This window comes from Haliaeetus albicilla, chromosome 5, assembly GCF_947461875.1.
Source record: "Haliaeetus albicilla chromosome 5, bHalAlb1.1, whole genome shotgun sequence".
NCBI classification, from domain to species: domain Eukaryota; kingdom Metazoa; phylum Chordata; class Aves; order Accipitriformes; family Accipitridae; genus Haliaeetus; species Haliaeetus albicilla.
Genome location: NC_091487.1, coordinates 11,718,421 through 11,746,329, shown reverse-complemented (window position 1 = coordinate 11,746,329; position 27,909 = coordinate 11,718,421). Strand labels below are relative to the sequence as shown.

The 27,909-nt window shown below is 38.5% G+C and overlaps 2 protein-coding genes across 13 annotated transcripts in view; one reads left to right on the top strand and one right to left on the bottom strand.

Annotated features, from left to right (window-relative positions):
* Nucleotides 1–77: 77 nt before the first annotated feature.
* ZFYVE21 (zinc finger FYVE-type containing 21) lies at nucleotides 78–15,825 on the top strand. Of its 6 annotated transcripts, none has more exons than XM_069783358.1 (8): nucleotides 78–256; nucleotides 6,359–6,409; nucleotides 8,595–8,763; nucleotides 10,509–10,584; nucleotides 11,291–11,382; nucleotides 12,211–12,264; nucleotides 13,805–13,947; nucleotides 15,347–15,825. In XM_069783358.1, the coding sequence occupies exons 1-8, from the start codon at nucleotides 125–127 to the stop codon at nucleotides 15,380–15,382; spliced, it is 753 nt and encodes a 250-aa protein (XP_069639459.1). In that variant the 5' UTR covers nucleotides 78–124; the 3' UTR covers nucleotides 15,383–15,825. The 6 variants fall into 6 exon arrangements, 5 of the variants coding, with proteins under 5 accessions (XP_069639459.1, XP_069639461.1, XP_069639458.1 ...); XR_011324648.1 differs by lacking the exon at nucleotides 12,211–12,264 and adding an exon at nucleotides 11,918–11,976 and having other exon boundaries at nucleotides 82–262; XM_069783357.1 differs by having other exon boundaries at nucleotides 84–262.
* Nucleotides 15,826–16,566: 741 nt separating this feature from the next.
* PPP1R13B (protein phosphatase 1 regulatory subunit 13B) overlaps nucleotides 16,567–27,909 on the bottom strand; it is a 72,799-nt gene continuing 61,456 nt past the window's right edge. For all 7 annotated transcript variants that reach the window (XM_069783333.1, XM_069783334.1, XM_069783331.1 and 4 more), the window contains 8 exons: nucleotides 25,675–25,844; nucleotides 24,305–24,806; nucleotides 22,982–23,748; nucleotides 21,240–21,377; nucleotides 21,024–21,157; nucleotides 20,110–20,276; nucleotides 18,998–19,197; nucleotides 16,567–18,086 (listed from right to left, as the gene is read on the bottom strand). In XM_069783333.1, coding sequence (XP_069639434.1) covers nucleotides 18,045–18,086; nucleotides 18,998–19,197; nucleotides 20,110–20,276; nucleotides 21,024–21,157; nucleotides 21,240–21,377; nucleotides 22,982–23,748; nucleotides 24,305–24,806; nucleotides 25,675–25,844 — 2,120 coding nt within the window. In that variant the 3' untranslated portion in view covers nucleotides 16,567–18,044. The remainder of the gene's footprint in view (nucleotides 18,087–18,997; nucleotides 19,198–20,109; nucleotides 20,277–21,023; nucleotides 21,158–21,239; nucleotides 21,378–22,981; nucleotides 23,749–24,304; nucleotides 24,807–25,674; nucleotides 25,845–27,909) is intronic.

Sequence of the window (27,909 nt, the reverse complement as noted above, 5' to 3'; positions counted from 1 at the left end):
TTGCGCCGTGCCCGTTCCGAAGGGCCCGGGCGGTCATTGGGTAGCGGCGGTGCCAGTCCTGAGGCGGGGGAGAGAGTAGCGGTGGCGGAGTTTGAGGGGGGGGGTGGGGGTGAGGGGGGAGAAGATGTCGGGCTGCGAGGCCTGCGACGCCAAGAAGCTGGTGCGCTCGCCCAGCGGGCTGCGCATGGTGCCCGAGCACCGCTCTGCCCGCAGCCCCTTCGGCTTGGACGAGCCGCCCTGGGTGCCTGACAAGGAGGTATCGGTAGGGGCGGGGGCGCCGCCATTTCATCCTCGGGGGAGGGACGGGGGGGGCTCCCCCCCGCCCCCTCGCCAGCCCCACCGGCTCCTCGCGGCGGCCGGTTGCCCCGCGGGGGTCCTCGCCGCCTCAGGGGGCCCGCTGCCCCGGCGGTGGCCGGGGACGCGCCTCGCCTGGCCGCGACCGGTCGGAGGGGTTGAGATGGGGCTTCTTCCCCTTTCTCGCACGCCGCCGCGTTTCCCGGCACCTCCCGCTCTCCCTCCGCCGTCGCTGCCTGCCGGGGCACGGGGGGTGGTCGCAGCGGCTGAGGGGGGGCCCTTTGCAGCTCGGGGGGGGTTGCCAGCTGGCCGCCGGGACGCGCGCCGGGGTGGCGGGGCCGGCCCGGCTCTCCCGCCCGCCCGGTGCTGAGGGGTGCCGGGCAGGCTCGGCTCGCCTCGGCGACCGACCGGGCAGCGGATCAGGCTGGCCCGGGTGCGGTTTTTGTAGTTGTGAACCACAGGTCTTTTTACTTCGGTGGGAGCAGTGGACTGAAAAGGATAGGACTGTTACTCGTTCTTCGGGGGTGTGTGGCCCTGTCGCAAAAAATAGCGAGGAACTTAAAAGTGTAGTGAGCCATGCAGCGTTAACGTTTAGTGAAGCGTTCTCTTTTAAGTGCTTATAAAGGTAATTCTGAAGACCATGTTGATTTAAAAAAAAAAAAAGATGCAAAGTGTTAATAAGGCGAAGTTAGAACAGCCCTTCTGGCTCCCAGTGTGAATGTTCGTAGTGTTAAATGAGTATTGAATAACTTGGACTGTTTCAGTCGACTTTGCCTTTAAATAGTTTTCAAGTAAACTATGTGATCACGATGTTCTAGTAAATTTCATGTGATGTGCATTATTTATTACCAGTCCATACAACTAGATGCTAATACAACTTAGAATCGTTTGTTTGTTTGTTTATTTGTTGCCAGCCTTCTGTGGTGTGGATGCATGCCAATGCATTTAAATGTGGCCAGAATTAAGATTTATTTTAGATGAGCCAATATGAATTTAGGCAGGGAGTCATTAAACAAAGTCATTCTTTGCCAGACACTGACATGGTTGGTCTGTTTTGTATGGGAATGCTATGTCCTCCTTGGTTAGGAATGAGGAAGAAAATTTTGCTCCTACCTGGTATCTCCTGAGGCAGAAAGTTCTGTGTAAAAGTAGTAATTCTGGAGACTTGCTCTGCTAGTACAGCTTCTGCAGCTCAGACTAACCTTTACTGGCATAATGTGCATGACTCGTCAGTCAGTTGTTGGTTTTGTCCAAAATAACAACCCTTTTTTGGAAGGTGACTTTTTCAACTTATTTCAAACAAGTGGTCTGCTAAAATATCTTGTAGGAGTTTTATCAAGTTACTCTGTTCCATACTCAGGGAATAAAAAAAAAAAAAAAATCAAAAATCCTCCCTGTCATCAGTAGCAACTGGTTATCTGTCTTATACAAAGTGTAGGTAAGATAAAATTTTCCGTGACCGGAGCTGAGTGTCATTTGAAGCTATCAGTGCTCAGCTCTCAGTGCTCCCACCTACTTGGCACCATACGTGGTGTGGTGCACTGGGTGTGTTGCAGATGGGGTGCCTATTTATCAGGGAGCATGTAGCAAAATCTGAGCAGTTATTGTGCAAGGGGTTCTCTTTGCATTGTGTAGAGTCAGCTTTTGCTGTGCCCTGCGTGCACTGACTTGCACCACCTGGAAACATGATTCCTGGCATCATCATCATCAACGGATAGAATTTGTGTGTAACAGTTAAATTGAAGTTAGTTTTCTTCCTGACCTTCTGAAATGTAGTTTTATATTTCAGTAGTCTTTGATTATAGCAGACGAGTTTCATTTAAAAAAAAAAAAAGTAAGGTACTTCTAACTCATTCTAATACATAGTACCATCTTAATTCAGCTAAAGTTTTTTTGAGGATTGTGGTAGGATTTATTTAAACTAGTTAGATATATTTAAGAATTAAGTCTGTATATTTTAGATACATCAGTCTGATGTGCGTTGTTAGTTTGAATTTTATATTACAGTTGTATTGCAGGTATTCATTCTCCTTAGAATTCAACTTTTCCCTTCTAATCTGTTGGTCAATAGGCTGATGGTGTTGATTTGTGACTGAATGTTGCCTTTTATCAGACTCAGATATTTGCTATTGAGAGGAAGTGTATTATAGGCAAACATTTTAAATGCATTTGTTAATTCATATTCTTTATCTTGCAATATTGTTGTTTTGTAAAAAGTTATTTTACTAGATTTCTTGAAGTGTGTTGAAGTTCTGACATCCCTTTGATTAATGTTTACCAAATAAGTTAAAGACTTCTTCCTTAAATAAAGCAGGTACATAATATACAGGGAAGCTTACAGAATCCATGTTTTTATTAATAAAATGAAATTTAAAGAGATAGTGTTACCTAGTTAATTAATTCAGCAAGAACTCTTGCTCTTGTTACCATATCAGACATAATTAAAAAAAAACACGTGTTCTTTGCCCAAGACAAGGGACTGGTATTAGCAAATGTTGATCTGGCTTTTCAAATATGCTGTCTTCTGCTGTGCAGCCAGTAACAGTCACAAATTCAGTCGCTTTATTTTTCTTATGCAGGAAGAGTCTACTGGCTTATTTTTTAAAAGTAGAGCCACCTAAAAATTACAGCAGTTAGCAGTTTTGTGAAACTTCTTTAACACTGAAATACATTTCAATTTTTTAACTTTATGTCACAAGATTATACAGTCTTAAAATATCAGTTCTTTTGAGGAGTTTGAAGTGTAAGACTGAAGCAGGACTACAGAAAACTTTCCTTTTGGTAGTCTTATTTATAAATAATGAGGTGGATAATAACATGAAAATTTGTGCTGAGCATCATTAAACTTGAGACAGAGCTTAAAATGTTGGTCACTGCATGTGCCTTGTCTAACCTGGAATTTCTTTGTTAATCAGCAGCAGAGCTCAACTGATGATGTTCCTATTAAGGAAATGTCGGACTAGAAATTGAGTAAAATTTGTATGTTCAAATGCAGAGGTGGCCAAACCTCATGACATCCAGCTGTGTACCAGATCTTTATGTGGCTGAGGAACGCTGTGTGCCTCAGAGCTTGGGATGTGCAAGAGGAGCTCACAGATGTGGTGACCGTGATTCCCTGGGGCTCCTGGATTGCTGCGGGAGGGAACTGAGCTTTATGTAGCTGGATTCTCTGTTGGCTCAGGCTCTTGGAGCTGGCACTAGTTGTGTGACAGGGCTGTGCTCGGACTGCTGGTGAGTTCGTGTAGCTGAGGCAATGAATTGGCCTTGTACAGTTGTAATATCAGAAAGCATCATGAGCCATATCTGCCATATGTTTGCATTGTGTTGTTTTCCACTCTAGCATCAGCTGTTTTGGTTGGGCGTGTTACAAGGTGCAATTTGATGAGCTTGTGAACTTTCACATCTGCAAAAGTTCACTGTGTTAACAAGCTCAACCAGGTGTTACCTTGCATCACTTCTTGAATCGCTTTGTTATTGTATATGCAAATAAAGCATGTGAAGTATAACTATAGCTTCCTGTCCATCTACAGTATTCTCACCTCTGGCTGGATCCAAAGTATTATGCAAATTCATTAGCACATTTAGGCAAACCTGTGGGAAGTTCCACTCTATTTGTAATGAACTAGCTCTTGGTATTTTTAAATTAATACCAAGATCCAATAACTGTTAGATGTTCTTCCATTTTCCTCTTGCTATATGAAGTAATCTGATACCAGTATTAGTGCCATGTTGATTGTATGTGAAACGAACATACTTTTGTGGCATGCATTTTTAATTTCTTTCTTCATATCTTTTTGTTTCCACTTGACAAAAAAATCAGATTTGCACTAGTTTTAAAAACCCTGTATCTTGAAGACACAAAAAGTTAACTCAAACATCATGCTTCCTTCTCTGTAAATGTGATAAAAACCCCTTCAAGCAACAAAGCTTAATTCAATACTCATGCACTCTCTATAATTATGTCAGCATATGGATGAATAGGAAGAATTCACCTTTCAAGATGTTCTTCAATAGAGATCTCTTCCCAGGCAAAGTAGAAGTTGATATTATGCAAATAGATTCACTTGATTCTGGTTACTCAAAGCAGAAGTGCCTTGAAGGAACAGTGTTTCAAGCCTGCTTGTGTTAGAACATTCTGTGGTGCCTACTACTGTATGCCATTCAATTTGTGGTTTATTTATGACCGCTCTATGCATCAGGCAGTGTTACCTGGAATTGAGAAATATTTTTCTTTAGAGTTTCTATTAAATAAGAGGATAGATAATTTTGTTCCTTCCTGAAAAGCAACTTGTATGTTTAGTGTGACAATGTGTATGAAGTCTATTTAGGACAGTGTTTAGAAGAGCATTTTTCCCCCCTAGTTTGTGGCTTATGCTTTCTAATTTCTGGCAAAAAACCCCCATGTTTTCATTAAGAAAATGAGTTAGATGCTTGGTAAATTCAAAGTATACCAAATTCTTACCAGGTCCAGCTCACAGACAAGCTATTAAGCTACACATATCAAAACCTAAAACACTAAATCAAGATCAGTGTGCAGTAAAATGTGGTATTAGCTGTGGAGTGCTACTTGTTACAGAGATGAAACCTGGGGAATGCTGAAGTTGCTTTATGCTGAAGGTTATTCATCAGTGAATGCTAGAATAAGCTTTTCTATAGCCATTGTGAAAAGAGCTGGTTGGATGCCTTAATTTGATATGTTATTTGAAACAATATGGGAACACTTACTTCTGCTTCTTTCTTGTGTGGGATTTAGAAATAGATAGCTTATTGTAACAAATATTGCAAGTAGCTATTTATGTTCCATTACAGTGACTGCAGTTACTCCATATTTGTTAAACTTCTGTTTAGACATCAGAACACTTCATATAAATTATTGCAAATGATCAACAATCTTCTACTTCAAAAGGACATGAAAAGTTTCTAAAGAATTTTAATTTAGCTCTTGTAATACTTTCTTGGCTGTAGTTGTTGAACTTGTGACAGTGATTGAGTATCTGCTGAAGCAAAAGTCCCTGAAATAGACAACAAAAGCTGTTGTAATCTGAAGGAATTTATAGAAGATAAAGGGTTAAGTATTGAAATATGTTAAAGGCAAATGGTTATTACTGTGTTCTTAGCAAATAGCACTGGCTCAGCTTAGGGCATGTTTTTAAGATGACATTCTGCTGTAGTCTGAGATAGTCCGGTTTGAGGAGTTTCAGTTTCTAGAGTTAAGTACAGGATCTAACCATGTTCTCCTGATTCAGATGTCAGGCATAATTTTGCATTAATATTTGCAAATAAACAAGTCATAACTGCATTATAAGCCTTACAGAGTGGTTTTTGATATGGTGGATAAAAATATGTAAAGTCTTGGTGAAAATCCAGTGATCTAACAGCTGAATATCAGCCTGTTGGTAGGTGACTCTCTATAAAGAAAATTTTAATTGTCTGACAATCACTGATCACTTCTGGTAGTTGAGAAAATAAAAACTGTCACCCCTTAAACTCTACTTAGTTGTGAGAGAGGAACTTCATTTTTTTTCTGGCTTTTCTTTTGGGAGGAGTGTGGGTGTAAGCTTGTTTTAGGAAAGAGATATTTCAGGAAGTGACATTTTGTAGCTGGAATAAAAAGTCCTAGTGGCTTGGAAGAAAACCAAGTATCTCCTAGCATGTTTCAAAAATGTGTAAGTATTGACAGCATGAAAATACGTAAACAATGTTTGAGAGAGTCAACAGAGCATACAGTGAGGATGACAGTTTATATAAAAACAGGTGACTCGAATATATGACTATCTCAATAGCTAAACATAATTAAGCATAATAAGTACTTCTGAAATATAGTTTTGACTGCTTGCAAGATGCAGTATTCCTTAGGGTGAATGAGTTTGGCAGCTTTTTTTGTCTTGTTATTTTGCTACATCAATATTAAATGAAAGCCATCCATTGTGAAAAGACAAAGGATGGAAATTTGTTGGAAGTGTTTCTTTTTAGGGCATAACATAAAGCTCAGTCGTTGTATATGGTAGTAGGATTAAAGGTTTAGAAATCTTGTAGATTAATCTTAATTTGTACTGTTTTCTAGTGCCCAAGATGTATGCAGTGTGATACAAAATTTGACTTCATAACTAGAAAGGTAAGAGACATCAATGAAATGTAAAGGATTAACTGTTACAAAATACTAATATGGACTTCTTTTTAAAATGTAGATGATTTCAGCAGAATAGCATGCAAAGTCTGATGTAACTTAAAGTAGTTTTTGTTTCTGTTCTGCCTTTTCTGAGTAGAGGCCATTTTTGTTTTAATTCTGTTTCTTTGAAATTTTTCTTCTTGCTCAATGTGTAGTACATAGAGTTTTTCCAACTTACTGGGTACCCACAGATTCACATTCAAAGGAGGAGTTAGAAGAACTCAGCCTGCAGTGGGCTGCTAATATCAGTACTGACATAGAAACCAAATCAACTAACTCAGCGGTGTTTGGGGAGATAAAATTAGTTGTGGAAATGTAAGCAAACATGTTTTCAGGAGTTATGAATTATAATCTTATATTAAAGAACCATATTGCTAGAGTGTGGAGGACTAAAACTCGGATTCTCCTTCTGTTCTAAAAGTAAAACAGGATTTATCTCAGGTTTGGGAAAGGGAATTTCTGATTAAAGTAGAAAGTGTAAACCGCCTTGATTGCTGTGAGCCATAATTAGGCTCGCTATATGAAGAAAACCCACTAACATTAGAGTTACATTATGTTCCTGCATAAAAGTAACCAGGTCACTGTGGAATGCATGCTGGTGTGCAGAATACTACTATCAGAAAACATTCTGCTGATATTGAGGTTTCTGCATGGGGAAGGAAAGCAGCCTCCCAAAAAAGGCCAGCAATGATTTTTAGCAGGGAATGTCATTCCTTTGTATGTTGTTTGGAGGGAGGGGGAAGGAGAAATTGTAAACCAGGCATTCTAATATGTTATACCAGATAGGTATACATTTTCAGGAGGCCTGAAGAGCATTAGGATGTCAGTTAGTGATCCTAGTAATAGACTAGAATAGACTATTTCAGTTGGAAGGAACCTACAATGATCATCTAGCCCAACTGCTTGGCCAGTTCAGGGCTGACCAAAGCTAAAGCATGTTGTTAAGGGTGTTGTCCAAATTCCCCTTAAACACTGACAGGCTTGGGGCATCGACCACCTCTCTAGGAAGCCTGTTCCAGTGTTTGACCACCCTCTCGGTAAAGAAATGCTTCCTAATGTCCAGTCTAAACCTCCCTGGTGCAGCTTTGAACCATTCCCATACGTCCTATCACTGGATACCAGGGAGAAGAGATCAGCACTTCCCTCTCCACTTTCCCTCAATCACAGAGTATACTTTCTCCTAGTTCTTGTTTTAGTTGGATGGGTTAAGAGCATTGTGGTTGGTTGGTTGGAGTGTTTTGGTTGAGAAGCACTAATTCATTAGGCTGCTGTGTTTTACTTGTGTTAGCTTTGGGAAGTAAATGGAGGTAGCCCTGGGAAATAGGTACTCCAGAGAATTTTGCATAATATATGGAAGGAAAGCCTAACACTGACCAAAACTGCAGTGTATCGGTTCTTTGTATCAAGCTGTTCAAACTTGCTTTGAGCACAAATCAGTTCCTGCTTGCCTGGGAATACTTGTTCTGACATGAGAACTTGCATCAGGAAGACCTGCTGGGACTGTCACACCCCAGTAGTGATTTGGAGCACAAGCCACTTGTTGCAGATTTAGTAGCTGTGAAACACAGTGTAATAACTAGTTCTGATTTTGCAACTTCATTGGATTTGTACTATGCTACCTGGTATTTCTGATAGAGAAATAGCTTTAGGCTTTAAGTATGAAGATTTTTATCTTTTTCCATGGGAAAAACTTGAGAATAAGTTTTGAGAGAAGAATAAGATCTCCAGTTGAACTTTCCCAAGATCTTTGCTTGGAAATGGGAAGGGACCTAGAAACGACGCTTCTCTTGTGTTTTTTATTGACAGTAAGGTGAAGGATTTACTGGACACTGGAGAAACCCTTTCAGTGTCTTGTCTGGTCTGTGTCAGAAGCATGTTCACAGAGTGCCAACAAAGACTTATAGTGCTGTTGTTCATATATGCTCAGTCTTTTGTCTTCAATCTTCAGAGATTTCTTTCTACTACTCTAGCAATTAAATTTCCTTTACCTATCCCTCAACTTGTATGTTTCACACCTGAGAAACTGTTCAGTTTCTTGGGGAGGAGGATATTTAATGTGGTAACTTCTATCAAATTATTCCCTAACAGTTTCCTTCGTAAATAAATAAATAAAATGTTCTCTCATGCTTAGCATCACTGCAGAAGGTGTGGAAAGTGTTTCTGTGACAAGTGCTGCAGTAAAAAAGTGCCTCTGCCTCGCATGTGCTTTGTGGACCCTGTGCGGCAGTGTGCTGAATGTGCCCTCATCTCTCAGAAAGAAACAGAGTTTTATGACAAACAGCTTAAAGTACTCATGAATGGTAAGGACTGAATGCATATATAAGCTGGTTTGATCTCATTTATATTTATTCAAATGCTGTGTTAAACAAATCTGATAAACAGCAAGAGTAATGCCTCTTGTCAAACAAGCTGCAGTTGTCTCCTTTAAATACTGTTTTGTTGTCATGCTTTTTGTTTGCCAGTTAATAATTCTGTGTTATGAGTTTGTTTAGAGATAAGTTTACACTTTTAGTTTACAAAGAGTGATTTAATTAAAGACAGAGGAATTTTTAATGCCTCTGAGAACAGATGTGTGTGCAGTTGGCATTTTTATTAAAATGATGCATCTTCTGGCCATATTCCTGTCACGTTAAATAGGGATGAAAAATAATTTACAGTAGAGAATATTTTAGTATTCTCTAACGAGATACAGTGCTTGTTTCAGGCTTCATCTGTGAGCTTTGATCTTGTCCATGGCCTACAGCTATGGCTGATGGCATATCATCATGAGTGGTCAATTTTGCATAGCATTAAAACTACATGCAATACAGTAATTTGTGTTCCAATTACATTAAGAAAGCTGAGTCTTCAGTTTATAAAATCTTCTGTGATCGTTCGGTGCCTTTTGATGGGCTCTCAACTCTCAGCATGATGCCAATGTGTATAATTGGTAAGCTAAACCACAAGTCTGATTAGCATGAATGTTCTTAGGGAGATTCTAGGTTCAGAAAGGAGTATGTGCATCCCTGTAACACACAAATCATTCTTCACTCTGCAAATGAGGGTGTAGAAGAGTTTTTAAATAATGTATTTTCAACAGAAGACTTTTTTTAAAGTTTGTCCTGCTTGCATTCGTGTTATGAAATTGAAGTCTGAAGTTGTTCCTGGCTTGCAGTAGAGCCACAGATCTCAGATGGTGGTTGTGATGATCTTGGCAGTTTTGTGCTGTTGCCTCTCTGTTGCTTCAGCAGCAGCCTGGGGGCCCATGCTGAGGGGCCAGTGAGACTGTGCAAAGCTGTGAAATAGGCAGCAAGGTGAAGCTGTCTGAGGCCACGTGGTTCAGATAATGGAGATGGACTGCAGACAATTTGGCAGGGCTGTATGTTGTTATTTTTTTTCATTTCCCAGACCAACAGTATTGGGATTAGGTAATACAGGGAGCATGAGGCATGGGGGAAATAAAGTGGTTAGGCGTGTAGTCTGCTTTATATTAAGTTATGAATCACTTCACTAATGTAGCTAAGATGACTTTCCTGATGTCAAAGGAGCTGTTTTGAGCAGGAAGAAACATAACATGAAGGCTGAAGTTCATTGACCTCAAAGTAAGACTGAACTAGCCTTCAGTAATGAAAAAGAGGTGTGTTTACTAAGTGTAGAGCTGAAGGGCACATCCTGCTATTAGATTCTTCTGACAATTTTTTAAATACTGAAACAATAGTTTGTATTATGGTGACAAGATAGGGTTTTTAATTGCCTGGTTTTGCCATCTCCAAATCTGTTGCCATTTTTAAAAGATTAATCTTAGATATCATCTGTATTTCTACAACATGTGGGAGAAATTACATAGCAATTGTGAAAGGTCCTGTGATTCAGAATGTGATAATTAAAGATCAGCTTTTTATACTTGAGTGTTCTGCTGATGTTAATCAGTTTAACATTTCAATTAGTTTCTTAATTCACCCAATTCAGTGTATTAGGTGCAGTAAGTAAAAATCAGTTATCCTTTTTGATACTTGAATGTTCCTTCCTAAACTCTGCATTAGAATACTAAAACATTTCTTTCCAGGTGCTACATTCTTTGTAACTCTAGGATCATCTGACAAATCTGAGCTCATGGTTTGTCGACTTTCCAACAATCAGAGGTGAGAAAGATTGATAGAATTGCACTTGTAAACTGTATTGTTGCACATACAGTTTTATTATTATCTAATAACCTAAACAAAATAAGATTAACATGATGTGGGGATGTTGGAGAGAGTAATTGGACTGAAAGGATGGATAAAATTTTATTGGAGTAAGTTTGAATTTACTAGCAGTGTGGATCTGAATGCTTTGGAATGGTGGACCTCCACTCACTGATAATGCCTCTCAGTCCCACTGGAACACAGTATTTTTGCCAGCTAATAGGGGGATCATAGGAAGGGGGGGGCAGGGAAAAATCTGTAGCCACTGAAAAAAGCTTATTTTGGAATGATTCTAACACTGCACTGTATTGCTTAACATTACAGCCAAAGCATTACTTTGGTCATCCCTATAATTTGGTTGGCTAGAACACTTTAGACTCTGTGTTCTCTTCTTCCCCCAGAACTTTGGAAGAATGCTTTTAATATTTTGAAAGGGACTCCTGGCAAACTGAACTGTAGGTTTTGTGGGGTTTTTTTTCATTTAAGTGAAGAACTTCAATGAAGAGTAATTTTTCCTGCTTGATTTCTCTCCTTCCCCACCCCAAAGAACATATAAACAGCTAGTCACTGAGAGATTATGTTTTTTTTTTTCCTTTGATTTGGACTTGGTATGGTAGGAAAAAAAAAAACTTTTTTTTTAAAAAGTTTTTCATCTGTTATGTAGATATCTGGTTTTGGATGGAGACAGCCACTATGAAATTGAAATTATACAGATTTCAACTGTTCAGATACTTACAGAGGGATTTACTCCTGGAGGTAATTTTTTTTCATTGAATGCAGATTAACTGTTACGAAAAAAATATGTGACTTTGTAATTATTGTTTGAGCTAGACAGTGCATTTCTAGGTTATTGGTAACTTAGGTGTAACTATGTTAGTTACAACTGCTCTCGGAATGAAGTGCAGTGTGTGCAACCCTATCTGTGGCTAGTGGGATTTTGGGGAAAACCTAAGAATTACAGCTGTAATATGGGAGAGCTTCTTGATAAACTTGAGTAAAGGTGGTCATCATCTGTTCTGATCCTTTCTCTTGGCTAAATATAAACATCTATTGATTCAAAAGCTCATAGGAGGGAACTGTTAGTCTTTGGTAGCTTCCATTTCAGAATCCAGCTGGGATTTCTTTTCTACTGGTACAATTGTGAGGAAAGTGAGAGAGAAGCTGGGGGGGAAGGGGGATATAAATACTTAAACTATGCTTTCTTCGCTTCATTTAAAATTAAAGGGTGGCCAAATGAAACTGGTAACACCTGAATCAGAGGGCAGCTACTTACTGCCTCGTCTCTTACCAGATTTTAGAGTATTTCAGGATGAACTTGAATATGATTTCACTGAAATGAGAACAAACAAGGTCAGGAATTTTAATAATTGTTCTCTAGCAACACTTCTGTCACTGCTGGAATTGTCTAATCAGACAGCCTATCTGTGCAATATTCAGTCAGTACAGCATGTTAACTTCAATGAACTTATCTTGGTACTGAAATCAACCAGATTTGTTGCTGAGTTCCTTAATGCTCCTGTAATTCCTTGTTCACTACTCTTCTGACTGCTGTATCTTTTTGCCTGCCTGCCTTCTTGATGGTAGAAAAAGATATTCACACTTACACCAGCCTTCTGGAGAGCCAGCATATTACTGAAGGTATCGCCAGTACCTTTGAGCATGACTCACCTAAGCATGTTGTCATGGCCCCTCTCCCATCTTTCTTCCTCTGCAGTGCTGTTTTTTTGCTTGATCTCTAGCTGTTCAGCTTAAGTTATGTTCAAATCTGACATGTACCTGTCTCTTCCCATCTGTCTGTTTAATAAACTGAGAATGAATGTTTTTTGTAACTTTTTGGAGGAGAACTAAAACACTCAAGGCCGCCTTTAGACCACATGTGCTATTGTCCATGCTAGAAGAGAGAAGGGAAGATGAGAAATAGTATCTTTAGTGGTACACAGTATTACACATCATCTACTTCAGCAGAGGTGTGATGAATTGTGTATACCAGAAATGAATAATATGCTTCTTCTGTACTGTCCAGTAAAGCTTTGCACTGAATAAATAAACTGTTAATTAATGGCTTGCTTTTACACATCTTTAAAAGAAGTAAGACGTCATTATGCAAGGTGTGTTCTGCCTGACTCAGTAATGTCCTGGAATACCAGACATGGGCAAACTGGTCAAGGCTGTAGGTGTTCGATTTCCACTGGCTTATCTTTGAGTAGCCCCTTAATCTGTTACTTTGACCAGGTAGATGTAGGATAAACCAAAATCCAACTTCATCACTTGCTCCCCTGCAAGAGGAGCAAATGGGTACTCTATAAACACTGCTTGCAGGCTTTTGATCAGGTTGCTTAGATTGAGATTGTCTTTGTTTGGCTGCTTGGGTTTTGCAGTAATGGCCCCCAGGAGCCCTCTCACACACACGCTTCTGTTTAAAATGAATTTTGCAAAAAGTGTCCTTCTGTGTACAGTGGTGCTGTTCCTGGGGCTTAGTTTATGCTCTACTGCTTCAGGAAATAGTGCCAATAAAGAAAGTGTGGTATTCTAAACAAAGCTTTTGTTTCATTTCTGTATTTTTGCTTTGGTTTATCTTAACCTCTATGCAGCTAGAGTAAAAGAGATACAAACATCTTGCTAATCACACTGTTGTCAGAGCAATGTCCTTTGTAGCGGATTTTGTTCAGGAAGCAAATGACGTTGCCTGTCATTATCTAGTCTTGAGTAAGCATCTTTTCCAACCTTTGGAAGGACTTTTGACTGCTATGACAGACTTTGGATCAAGCAGGGATCCCTCTTTTCTATCACTTTTCTAACTGGACACAAGTAATTCAGTTTGCAAACTGCAGGCTACAGTATGAAACTGTGGCATCTACTTAAGAGAAGACACGCTAATACTAAAATAATGATGGTATTCTTAGTGTGTGTAGCTAGCGGCTTTATCTCATGGCTTGTACAAGTTCTGCCTCAGTGATTGCCAGGGAGAATTGAACGATACTGAGTCTGCACACTCCATTGCCTGGCACTAACACCCATGGTCACTACCTCCTCTGATGTGGCAGTTGTTACTGCAGTTGCTAGCGCTTTGAATTAAGCGATGAGCTAGTTTTCCTTAAACATGCTTATTAGCTAGAAGAAGTTGTGTTACTTAGTTGGTAAAACCTGTTGCTGTTCACGATTTTCTTTCTTTTTTCAGGAGGTAATACTCGTGCCATAGGTATGATTCTGCAGTATAAGGTACCAGGATCAGAGGAGCTAACGCAGATGAAATTTACAGCTAGTGAAGACTTCAGCTGTAACAAGAAGCTGTCAGCAAGCTGGCTGGCAGCTATGCATAAGGTAAGCAAAGGAGGCAAAACTTATAGAAGGCTTTACATAGGGTGCTTAGTAGCACTAAAGAAGCACACAGCCTTAGGAGTCTTTTTTTTCTTTTTTATTTAAGGATTCTAGGGCCTTGTTGCTAAGAAAACAGAAGCTATGGATGGTTGTTGTGAACATGACTTCAGCTTTATGCTCAGATAGCTGAAGGAAGATACACACAACAAAGAGTTTCCCAAGATCTTATGTGTGTTAGGTGAAAAGTAGGAATTGGACTTTCAAGTTCCTTGGGTTTTTGTTACTCACTGAAGAATGTGCATTATGAAATACTCTCTTAAACCTAAACTCAGCTAATAGTTTTTACTACTTCATGAAGGTTCAAAGAAGTTGTTGATTTTTGAAAACGGGAACAGAGGTGGGGGCAGGACCCTGGGGAAGACTTTAATCTTTTGTTGCTAGGCATTGTATGGCTAATGAAACTGAAGTTCCTATTTCATAAGTCAGAGTTATGGGAGACAAAAACCAAAACCACCCCAGCTAGTTCTGGAACTTTGTTTATCCGATCAGTTGATAATTAGAACTGTAATTTATAAGCTGTCTGCAAATGCAAGTGTGTGGCTGTTTGCTACTCTACCACTGTTGTTAAGCTCCCCAGCCACCCCTAACCCCAGCATTTAACTCTGTGTTCAGCACAGCACACTCAAACTTTGTATTGCTGTGTGAGTACAGTTTAGCTCTTCCTTAGACCTGTTCCACTTTGTCTTTCACAAGCAATGCAACTCCTACAAATATGGTGAGAACTGGCACTTCATGGATAACCTTAACACCCTAACACCCTCCCTGTGCCCCAGAGTTGTCTCCTTCGATAGTTCAGTTTGGAGTAACTGACCAGTGCAGTGAGACTTTCAGAGGTCCTAGTTAATACCACATAAAAGGACTTGCAGCTAGAGAATGCACATCTGTTCCTGCTGCAGGGGCTTGATTGATCCTATAGGATGAGACACATGGAACACCTCAGCAAAACTTTGCAAGGAGGAGGCAGAAGGGGTAGGAGGAATATCAGAGTAACTGTTTACTGCATGTGATTAGACAGATTACCAAAATCTCAGAAACTTCTATTACTGCTAGCTTTTCTAAAGGCAGTTTTGATCAGAAAGGGTCATTTCTGACCAAGAAGAAACAGATGTGTTGAGCTAAAGTCTTCAGTGACCTCAGGTTCTGCACTTAAAGTAACCCTGAAATAGTCTCAAAAGTTCCTCTAGTGCCTATGTAAATGCTATTAAATGCCTTAGACTAAGGAAAAGAGAGGAAGAATTTAAAGCCTTGGGTTTAAAGGAAACATTTGGAGGGGTAGGAAGGAGATGGAAGTGGCTGCAAGTGAAACTTCATTTAACACGATGACATTTTGCCTTCATGCTAGGCAACAAAACTTCTTTATGAGTCCCGGGACCAGTAAGAACAGCCGCTTGAGGGAAGACACCAGCCTCCATGGACCTGCCTCTCACTTTTTGCTAATTTGACAGCTGGTAACATTTGCTGTTCTTGACCCTTTCTCATTCCAGTGTGGTTCATTATGTAAGAACTGGCAAATGCAATGTGAGTATGAGTATTCACTATAGTGTGCAATATGTATACAATTAATGCTTTAAACAGCCTCACCTTTTAAGACTTTGTATATTTTGTTAAGCCTTTATTGGCACTTAATATGAAAGTGACCTGCACTACAGCTAATGTACAGCACAACTTTTATAGTAACAATTATAAATACTGTTTGCTACAAAAAGCAAACAAATGTGTATGTCTCTTCTGCAGAGAATAGCTTTTGGGTATAGATCTCAGGTTTTTCCCTCTATCCAAATGTTTAAAATCGATGTACAATAAAATCTGCCTTAGATATGATTTTATAGAAATCACTTGGGTTTTTTTAAACATTTCATTTTAAACATATAAATACTTCACCAAATACCACCAAATTGGACTTACATGAACATGACCTTGAAACTTAACTTCTGTAATAAATAAGCTTCCAGAATAATTTTTAGTTTTGTATTTTCTTTTTGGTAACTAGCTTTTGTTAATCTAACTGTAATGCTAGCTGAAATTGTATACAATTTAATGTACAAATATGAATAAATTAATTCACTTATTTAAAAGAATGAAGTGATATTTAATTTCACAATATATAACTTCTTTAATGATGGATGCTGCGGTCTCTACTCTCTGAAACTTTTGACTTCTTATAAACAGCACCCTAATTCTAGTTCTAAGTGTTGATAATTGCTTCAACTATTGGCATGAATCATTTGGCTACACCTGCTGAGCCAAGTGTCTTTCTCCCCTCTGTCTTCCTATGCTGGTAAAAATTGAGTAAACAAGCACACAAGGCTCAGTTGTCAGCTTATGTTTAAAGGACCCTTGAGAGCTTTTCCAGACAAATACTAATTTGTCACAGTTGGAATACTGGTGTAAGGAGGTTCCAAAACTGTTTAGCAAGTTGTTTTCTGTGCAGCTGGTGAAACAGTGAGGAAACTTGAGTAACAGATAGAACAGGGCAAGCTAGAATTAGTCTTTACATAGACTATGACCAAAGGCACGTCTACTTTGGCTACCTATGTAAAAATACTGGAGAATGCAGCCATACCTTAGCAGTACTTTATTGTGCACATTTACATGTTCTCTGAATTAGTGTATCATAGGCTCTTGAAATCATCACGTTCATGTAGCAAATTCTTCAACAATAATACCCTTTCACTTTTCACCACAATATATACAGTTAATGCTAACCTGTGGTAAAAGCAAGTTACAGCACTGCAGAAATGGATATATAAATTATACACAGAACTTGTACATGAAGAATTAATCAAATTGCATACTGTTAAATGGGAGAAAATTACAAGAAATACAACTAAAACTTATAATGGGAAATTCAAAATATACTTTTGGTATATAAAATCATGTACAATTAAAATTCCAGTGAAGTGCTTTTTTTTAATTATTTTTTGCTTGAAACTACAATGTAGTGGAATAGGTTATTGCATAACTTGCCTTGGCAACAGCTGTAGGCTGCCAAGAACCACAGAAACTGTCCTCAAATAAGATACTGCCTTTCTTAAATCCTTCTCTAAACCTTGTTTCTTTCTTCTCCTTGACTTAGCATCTACGCAGCCCTCTTCCTACTTCTATCCAGTCCTTCATATTTTCTTCTAGACTGACTCAGGCAGACTTCAGATTACACAGTATAACCCTTACCAGACTCTTACCCTTTTCAACTATTGCACTTTCATCCATGCAGACGTACAAATCCCTTAAGCTGCTGCAAGTTCGGTACTGTTTTGTCCAGGATGGACAAGCCCAGGTGGTTAGTAGGGGAACCTTTATATTAGTAGAGGTAACACTGGTGCTGTAGGCTGAATAATAAGAAAATAAAACACCAAGTGAAATATTGTGTAGGGATTTTGAAAAGTGTACAAATACTGTTGTTTTGTTAGTTCTCTACCTTGATTCTAAACGCAAATAATACTAGATGCTAGACTATGTAAAGCTTTTGTTGGGGTTGTCTGACTAGGATTTAAGTGTATAGCATGTTACCGCTTAAAATCCTAGCCTTCATCAAGCTTTGGTGACTACTTAATTATGCATGTAATAGGTGAAGATCTTGTGTCATAGAACCCAAAGAGGTGATTAGTAATGAGAACTCAACATTCACTGGTATTGAACAAAATATCCAGAATCCTGACATGGGACAGTTACTGTGGGGTTGGAGCAAACTGGACAGCATATCTGCACTCTGGAAATGACACCTCTGAACATTTAACACAAGAAAGCTCCTACCATGGAACTTTAACTTAAAACACTGCTTTAGACGATAGTTGGCGCAACACTGTAGGTAGTGGAGGTATCGCTCTCCTCATCAGTGGTGGGTCACATAAAAACGATCCTCATTTACAAACTGCAGATCTTGAAAATTGTGGATGCTGTCCATTTAACAAGAGAAAGCACCATTAAAACTAAATATCATAGTTTTATTTCTCTGTGTGAAATGATCAGAAATGATGGCTCCAGTGTATGTTTTAAGTTTCCAGTTACCAGCATGGTATTGCACTGTTGTACAACTGAATTCAAGCAAGGGTTCGCTGTCTGGGTTTTATTCGTGGATATAACTGTAAAAACAGAATAAAAATATTAGGCTTTGCATGGTTGATAACAAGTTAAATATAAATCAATTCAATTATAACCAAGGGGTACTTGTTAACAAGAACTGGCTGATGAAGTGTTTTGGGGGTGAGGTTTTTCTAAGCTACAGCATTTTCTTAGGTAACTTCTGAAAACTTAAACCAGAAGCAGCAGGAGGCTGAGGTCTGACTTACTCCTGCCAAGAGCAGCAGAAATGCTGCTCTGAAAATGACTTCATTCATTTAGCTCAAGATCCCAGACCAGACCGAAGGATGCTTTTATGTGAGTACAAGAATTCCCTGTTGAGCTCTACAGAGAGCTTATTTCCTGCTCTGTAAGATTTTCTTACGCATTTTGTCCTCTGTATCTCTACATGGTAGCCTTCCATTCCTGGTCTCTCATGACAGCAGCGTTCCATTTGACTGAGAGCAGCATAAACAACTTGCCTATGGTTGTCATCTTCAAGGCTCTTCCCTGTTTTAGATTTGTACGTATCTGTATGTTGCTTATCTTGAGCCAGGTATTAAAAACCTTCCTAAAGAACTTCCTGGGCCAAAGCTTTGAGCTGCCTAATAAAGCCACTGCACTTTACATAGGAGCCCTGTATTTTAGGCAAGGGGAAAAAAAAAATCTTACTAAAGATGAAAGTATAAACCATATTAAATAAATACACTAACTTGCCAAATAAAAACCAGCACTAATCTCCTAGCCATAGCTGCTCCTTTTTGTTTACAATGACAGAGAGGCCAGAGAGAATACAGATAATCTGCCTTGCACCACTTCATAGCAGTGTATCCAGATGACGCACAGAGCGATTCTGGCCAAAGACCCATCCTGTGTTTCCACTTCAGGAGGAAGTAGAAAATAGAAGGGACAAGGTAACTTAAAAAGAGCTTACCCCAAGAAGATTTTTAGGCACGTAGCCTTCTTTATCATTGAGGCGGGCCCACCACCACTCTGTTTCATTGTCATCCTTGCGTCTTAGAATAGTAATGGCATCGCCTTCATGGAATGACAACTCGTCACTATTCTGGGCTTCATAATCCCACAGAGCATACACCACTCCTTTATTCATCACTCCCAACTTCTCCTGCACTCCTGTTAACAACAAATTAGAGAACACACTAGATGACAAAATATCCTATTTTTCCCTCTTGAGATTTTTAGTATGGAACACTGTGGGCCAAATATTAGTCTTTATTATTAGTAATAAAATTTCATGAACAATTTTCAGTACTTCCATGCTGAAATACTTTCAGAAATTAAACTGCACGACAAACCCACATTTACAGAGTATTTTAAACCGATTTAGAGTATGAGGTTTTTCTCTCTTATTACATATGCAATAGAAACTTTACAATCTTTTATTCAAATGAGGATAAAAATAGCTTTACAAATGTTTGAGCAAAGCAGTTTTATAGAACTGCTATATTTTTCTCACAGGCCTGCTTTCTACAGAAGGCCTTATACAGTAGCACTTGAAGCTTTTGAAAATCTGCACCATGTGAAGTATATAGAGCCTTAATGAAGCTTATATCCTGTGATGTAAATTAAAAATTTGTCTGTTGCATCAAGATACTTTTCTTGCAAAATATGTCTTAGTAACTAAGTACATTCTGTAAGTTAATTATTCATAAAGTATACATGTTTCTTCATGTGACCTGCTAGAAATTTGGGTATCTGGAAGTTGGAGTATCTCTATCAAGATACTTCACAATTCATGGTTACTGTCAAAACCTCCCCATGGAAGCATTTCCTTGAAATTAAGCCAAATTAGACTTTAAAAATCTGTAACATTAGAAGGAGCCTGGGAAGTAACTCCACAGAAGGACTATAAGCAACATAATAATGAAAAGACTATTCTGTTTTTAGCATTTTGAAAGAACAGGTAGGTGACAGGCAGTATTATCAAGTTGGGGGCCTAAGCAGATGTTTCATGCAGATCAGACACACAAAAGGGATGAATTTTGGAAAAGCTAAAAAAGTTTGTGAAGTAGTGTCACAGCTTACCGTACAAGAACTGGGAACACTGAATATAACCTTCTTCCATCTCTTCACACTTGTCTGCAGCAGTTTCTATATCACTTATAGTTGAAGCAAAAATAGCTGCCCCAGATTCAACCAGTAGTTTACAGAGATGAACACTATTGCAAGAAGCAGCACAATGCAAGGGTGTCCTGAAATAAAGCAAAAATGTACACTTGAAAGAACAAACTTCCATGAATCCTAACTATTTTGTCTTGCAGTACAGAGTTTAGCCTATTTTTAAAGGAAATTTTTATGATTATAGTATATGTATGCATTGTCCAAAACCTGTCAAGCAACTGGAGTGGATTCCAGGATTTACCTGACTCTAGTAAAGCCAAACATTATAAGAGATGCTAGCAAAAATGTCAATTTTCATAGCTTACAAAACTGCTGGGTATAAAAGGGTATTTGCTGCCAATATGCAGACATTTGAAAGGTAAAACAAAGGTGAGAGGTGAAACAGATCAGCATACCAAGGTTTCACATCCCCTCCAAATGCTTCAGAAGTGTTCTACATCTATCTGTAAGGCTAGATTCTTCAAGAACACCAAAATCTGTGGTGGGTTATGTGAAGATGAAACTTAAACAAATTAACTTTTGGCATTTTTTATTTACAGTTTAATTATTTCAGCATCTGAACAAGAAATGCAACTATACCACCAAGTAAACCCAAAATGTAGTATACTTTATGATTTAAGTGTGCTTGCACATGAGTTGAACACAGTGTAACCCCACATTTGAGTTCATCACCACCTAGAAATTACAACGTGCTCATTTGCTGGGGGTAAGGGGGAAGGAAGTTGTTCCCAAAACAGGAAACGGGTCTTGACTAAATTTTGAATGAGCATCAAAATGGTGTTTCTCCCAGATACTAAGTTAAAAATCTTGACACTTACCACCCATCACTATCTGCTGCATTTACATTTACACCAAAATCAAGCAGGAACTTCACAATGTGGTGATGACCAGCACACACGGCATTATGCAAAGGTGTAATTCCTTCATCATTTGGTTTACTGGGATCATCAACCTATTGAAAATGTAAAATACTTCAGCACTTCTGTTTTTTTCCCCTAAATATTTAAAGAAGTTGCCATTGTTTAGAAGCTCACCTCATATATGATTCGTTGTACAAGATCAAATTCTCCCTCCAAAGAAGCATCTAGGAGGAGGGCCAGTGGATTGAACTTCACTCTCAAACCATGGCCTGTTCTTTCCGAGTTAGGTTTCTTCAAGTTGGTACGTTTTGTCTGAGTAGAGATGAAGGTTGGAAGGCATAATTTCAGGTTGCGTAAGTATTACAAATTATTCAGTTACTTTTAAACTAGATTTAAGAATCTCATCCTCCTTAAATGGTAATTAGAACTATGCAAACGTTTCTATTATAACGTCTAAATAAAAGGCTTGATACCTTACTATGTCTTCTTCAGTTCAAAAATGAAAAAGCATGCCAATATAATTCAGAAGCTTCAAATTAAAGGCAGTGAGTACAAGTAATGAAGTACTTAAGTCAATGGTTTTTGAGCACCACTATCTTAATTTTATCTAATATAAGATGAATGTGTTTCTGGTGGATTGTCTGAGACACTGTCAAAACTTTTGCTTAGACTAGAAAGCATGACACAATTAAGCCTAAGTATCAGTCTCTACTCAGAGGAATCTTTTGCCTTGAATTTGCAAAAGTACCTGCTGTAGGTCGGTACTGACAAGTTACGAGTTTTGCTGTGGGAAAGAAAAGCACAGAATGTGAAGCTATTTTGTATGACATTCTAGCTGTTGTTATCAGCAGAAGCATTCTCAAGATCTGAAACACATTTAAATGTGTTTTGAGAATATTCTGAAATCATTCATGTGTGTCCTTGTCACTTTCCAGAAAAAAAAAGATCTATTATTAATTACAGCCTTTATAGAATGCTTTTAGTCTCTAGTACTGTAAGATCCATTTTTATTTATGCTACTATTTAGTATGGCTATTTCAGTTTGGAAAATAAACCTCTCTCAGTATGAATAATATCTGTTGCTAGCATATTCCATTCTCCCAGAAGTATCCTGGCCCACTTGTGCTCATGGAAAATGCCTACATGGCCCTGTGCACACTGCTGTCAAATTATCAGAGGAACGCAAGGTCCCTATGTGAATCAAAAAATGGAGATATTCTTTGAAACTGATGTTAAAGTGAGTCATATCAACAACTAAGAATAAAACTCAGTTTTCTCCCTGTTTTCAATTCTCCATATGCTGTAGATTTTGGTAATGACAAGTATTCATAAGATTTTGGTGCATCTGGAGGAAGGCCTTGGAAAGCAATTCAAATTATGCGACAAGCTCATTAGAAAAACATTTCTGCTAAAACAAGTCAGCTGTGTTGCTGTTAGTGTTAGCCCTGGTCTTGCATCTCTGCTGAGAGGTGAAAAGGACTGCACTTCTCCCGGAACAGTTATTTCAGCTTGCTTGCAAATTAAACAGCTTCCCACTGGCATAGCTTACCCTTAGTTTCATACAAATAGTTATCTTGGTAGGCCCAGGGAAGTGAAGAAAATACTTTTCATGGAATCTCAGATTCCAGAATTAGTTCTACAAGAACAGTATATCCCCCAAGAAGTTCTACAGCCTAAAGTACACACACAATCTCCTGTTGCCTGTATGCATATTTTCCTTATTAAACAGCTACAGTAGTAAAGAAACTAATCCATCAGAATCCTCCTTGGAGCCCCCCTGGTTTTCTTTTCTTTTACTATCATGAAACTTGAAGTGCAAACATACCATTTAGCATAAGCTTACCATCTTCCAGTTATGCTTAAACACACGGCAAATTCTGTAGTTCACAAAATTGTCTTTTTGCTTTGTTACTTACTGGGGGAAGTGGAGGAGGAAGAGCAGGTGGCAAAGGAGCTTCATCTTCTACTGGAGAACTGACTTCAGGCGTGGGACTGGATGACTGTTCAGTAGAAGGAACTATAGCAGGATTGTTGTTGTTATCTTCAGTTGTCTCAGATGTTTGATTTGTGGTTTCAGTGCTTATCAGTTCCTCAGTAGCAGGAGAAGGTAATTCATTATCATTGGCATCTGACGAAGGGGGTGGCTCATCAGGAAGAGGAACTGTAGGTTGCACAGAAATAGGTTCTTCAATATTGCCATTGGTACTAGTGTTACCATTATCAACATCAGCTAAGATGCCTATGAAGTCCTGTGGATTGCTTGGCTGATAAAAAGGAGCACTTTCTATTCCTCCAGCAAGAGTATTAAAGCGCTGATACAATAATTTTTGTATATTTGGTCCACTTGGGCCTTCTGGTTCAGTGATAGAACTACGCTTCTTTAATGGCCTAGGAGCATTTGCCAGTTTTCTTCTCAGAGCTTCAAGGTCAGCATCACTTTGATATCGTAGGGGTGAATGCACAATAGGTGTGAGCTTAGTAGGACTGAGAGGACGAGGAATGTTTTCCACATTGCTGTTTTCACTGGATGGTGGAGCGTTTTCCAGCTCTTGATCTTTTTCAGAGACCTCAGTCTGAGGCTGAGATTGTGGCTGTGAGGAAGTCTGGGCAGGCAAAGAACCATGAAGGAATGGCAAGGGTGAGGGAGAAGTCGAACCAGACTGTAATACAGGTTTTCCATAAACTGAAGAAAAGAGAGATGGAAAACAGTGAATAACTGTTCTCAAATTACATAATAAAATATTTGTAAATAAACTGCATATGTCTCTGTTGCTACTTGTTTGACACTAATACAGGAAGAAAAAAAAAATCAAAGATACTGGAACCTATCAAAACAGAAATAAATACTCACCTGTTGGTGATGGTGATGCTTCTTACAATTACAAGCTACAAGTAACACCTGGAATGTTTTTCCTCTTTCAGGAGGAAAACAGTAAGAGGAGAAAAACTCTAGACACTGTTTTTTCCACTTGTTTCTGAAAGTATTGGTAGACAGTATCCAGACTGTATTGTTCTATTGTTTCTTGTTTTAAATAAAAGGTAATTTAATGTACACTTATTTATCACTCCAAAAATACATGGGATCACTTTTCTGCCATGCTGCATACATAAAAATATCTCTCCTCCTCTCACAGATTTAGACAAGTTTTTCAAACTGATAAGAGAAATTAAACTAAGCCCAATAAGTAGATGTTAACAGTCTCTTTCAAAGGAAAAAAATAAAGCAAAATATATTCTACCTGCTTTTACCGACTTATTTAAGGTGTTGTATACAGCTTGTTGATAATTCTTTGGTGGTGTTGCTTGCTGAAGATACATTGAGTAGATGGAACTGGAGTTAACTGTCTGTGGCCCTTTTCTGGGAGACTGAGGTCTTGATCCTTTATCAGCTAGAAAGGGTCTGATTGCCACAGTTAAAGGGAGTTCAGGCCTGCCATCTCCTCCTGGAAACAAGGGGGGACCAGAAGGTTGATACGTAGGGCTGGGAGGTACAGAAATTCTCTGTTGAATCTGTTGTGAAGAACTGGGCTGATGCACATTGCTTGGCGGCGGAAGTGGAACAGGTCTTTGCCTATTTGTTATACTGGTGCCAGGTCTGGGCAGACTGCCATCCTTCCTTCTTTCTAGAGAATTTGTAGAACCTGTTCCTAAGGGAACTGGACTTGGATAGGTCCCATAGTTTTGAGGCAACTGCTTGCTTACACCAGGAACTGTGGATGGCACCTTCCCCAGGTCAAGACCCTATGTAAGAACAATAAATAGTATACAACATTTAATTAAATATTTGTGAGCAAGAATATTCCTCACTCAACAAAACATACTAATAATCTTATGTGACAGCAAAGGAGTCAATATAAACAATTTGTGTTCCTTAGCCACTAGATATGATTCTACCTGAATTTATCACAAGTCCTCATCGTACATCAGACACAGGCCAGTGTTTAAAGGCATCTTCAGCTATAATACATTAATATGAATTCAAAACTATTTGCATACTGTCAAAGCCTGAATAACTTGTTCTAGGTTCTGGATCTCAGTATCTAGTTGGTGATGTATTTGACACTATATAGTGTGATAACAGTTTACCAAAACTATTTAAAGAAAAGGTCCTTATTTTTTAAAGATTACAGTCTTAAAGAATTCATAAAGTACTAGAACAACAGTGCAGACAGACAACACCAGTGGATGCACTCAAGGATGGATTTAATGACTTTGTGAGATTTTTGTTAGAAAAAGAGCACACTGAAACAGTGATAATCTACACCAGGAAAAAGAGCAATGAAGAATTGAATTAGAAAAATAGGAAGGTGGGGGGGATGATTAGGAGGAGCAATGGGAGAGAAGAGGGGAGACCAGATATGTAAAAGAACAGGAAGGAATACAAACTACTGAAGTTGAAAAAAAAAAAACAAAAACAAAAAACCCCAAAAACCTATAAATTGTAATGTGATAAGAACAGAAAGAAACAGGAGGAATACAAAGGTAATTATGAGTTTTCAAATAATCAGCAGCAGGGAAACTGAATGTGTATGTAACTGAAGTGAGTGGAAGCCAAAGGTTCATAATTTCAGTAAAACAGATCTATAGATATATCACATATGAAACCCACCAGCTTATCAGTACTTCCTAATACTGAAGTTGGCAAAGGCTGGCTGGATATAGTTCCTTGTTTTAAAGCAGTATCCATGCTTGATTCTTTCCAGTCTGTGTTGGAGATCTGAGGGGGTTTTACCACAGGGGTTGAGCTCTGTTTAAGTATTGGCCAATTTCCATCATTAGCTTGAAAACAGACAAAAATACTATATTTAAGATAATCCACACCACCATTGTAAACAAGCAAAACAACATGTGAAATGGAATAGCTTAGATTACAACGGATTAATTTGATTTCAGAAATGAGATAAGTCACTATCAATGTTTGATTCATAAATCGATACTGAAAGCCCAATCGCTGCCTATAATATGCTGTTCATTACCCATTGACATTCAAATTGTATTGAAAATTTCTATAGAAAAAGATGGTTAAAATTTTGGTTTGAGCATTGCATATTCTGCTATTAGAAGGCAAACAAGTTCAGAACAAAAATCCTTACAGAAACACTTCATCAACAGAATTCTTTTGGTACTATCCAGAGACACTGTCAAATTATGCTAAATGTTAAGTCTACGTAAGCTCTGAGTGGACTTCCTCCAAATTTAAACTATGGTTACAAGATTCATTCATTCATAATAGGATGTAAAAACTCTTTTCAACAACAGGGTGGAACAAAAGCATACACTCCTTTGCTGGAAGTAGCAGTTAACTTACCTTTTGTTTTTCCTCAACATAGTCCCCTGATTAGAATTGCCCCAGAGATTTAAAGGAATTCCTAAAGTCAGCTGAGAACTTCAACTCACAGTGTCAAGATACGAGTCATGGGCTTTTATCTTCATCATATGCAAAAAATCATGCATAGCTGCACATAAACTGAGACAACAAATCCTTAATGAAGTCCTAGATGCATTGATATGTTCCTTTATTAACTGTGTGAGACTATTTAGTTTCTGTTCTCTCAGTAAGCCAGAGAGTTTAAATAGCCTGATAGTTAGAGATCTGGTTTATAATCACTAAACCAGATCCCTGGTTAGACCCTAAGGCTTTGATTTGCCTTTAAAAGATTCTCTTACTCTACAGAGACCAGAGATCATTTTGCCTTCCCTATTGCCTGTAATTACCTTAGCGGAGCACTTGGGATCAGTAAAGATGACATGTAATGCATAACTAACTTTATTAGAGGATAACAGCTAAAATGGAAGGGGGGGTGTGTAGATTTGCTGAGATTTCTGGACCCCATAGTAAGACAACATCAAATGAAAATCAGGTATTTAATGGCAAAGTTTCCCATTTCATTTCAGTTTTAAGCCCCTAGAAAACAGAATCAGCAAGGCTACTTCTAGAATTCTTTACCATCCTCTCTGTCTACTATAGCGGATAGTCTAAGAACAAACTGTATAGGAACATTCTAATTACAGTGAATTTAACATCACCATTCTACTTTCTATCCATAAGCCTTATCCTCTTCATTGAGTATCCTTTTTCTCCGCCCCCCCCCCCCCGAAATGACAACCTAAAGATTTCTTGACAATTATCACCCAGTGTTTTTACTATATGAGTGCAAATTCTCTCCATTAGCTCATAAACCTGTTTATAGGCTTGTTAAAATCATATCACTTTTAAGTGAGCAAAAAATAAAAAGTCACACCTCTGAATTTAAGGTACCGTACTAATCATGCAGACCATTCCTTAATATTACACACACTATATTGTATTAACCTTTCAAGTTCAGATCAACTGTGTTTGAATTCTGATAAATAATTACTTTGGAGCAAGAGTATTTTTGTGGTTGGTCATTCAAATAGGGTTAACACTTGCATATTTTTACACTGAGAATATACTACATAGTCCAGAAATCACTTTTCACACTTGCAAACTGCCAGGAAGTAATGAGGCCCAGCTTTAGTACTGGCAACATCCAAGAACTGGACATGTTGCGGGTTTTTGTTTGGTTTTAGTTTTAATCATCTGGTTATCAAGAGCAAGACCAAAAGAGATGACTGTCTAAAGACTCTGACCCTAAATAATGGCAAATTTTCCAAGTATGCATTGAATTAGCATTTACTGTACAAAATACACAGGATATTCCATAACTCCAGTAAGGTTATAGTTCAGTAAAACTTTGTTTTAAAGATCAGTAAAAGGTGTTATAACTGATTGACACGAAACATGAAAGCATCTTTGCCATAAGTTTAGGTATTAAGAAAGCACTTACAGAAACAACAGCAAAAATCCCAAAGAAGTTAATTA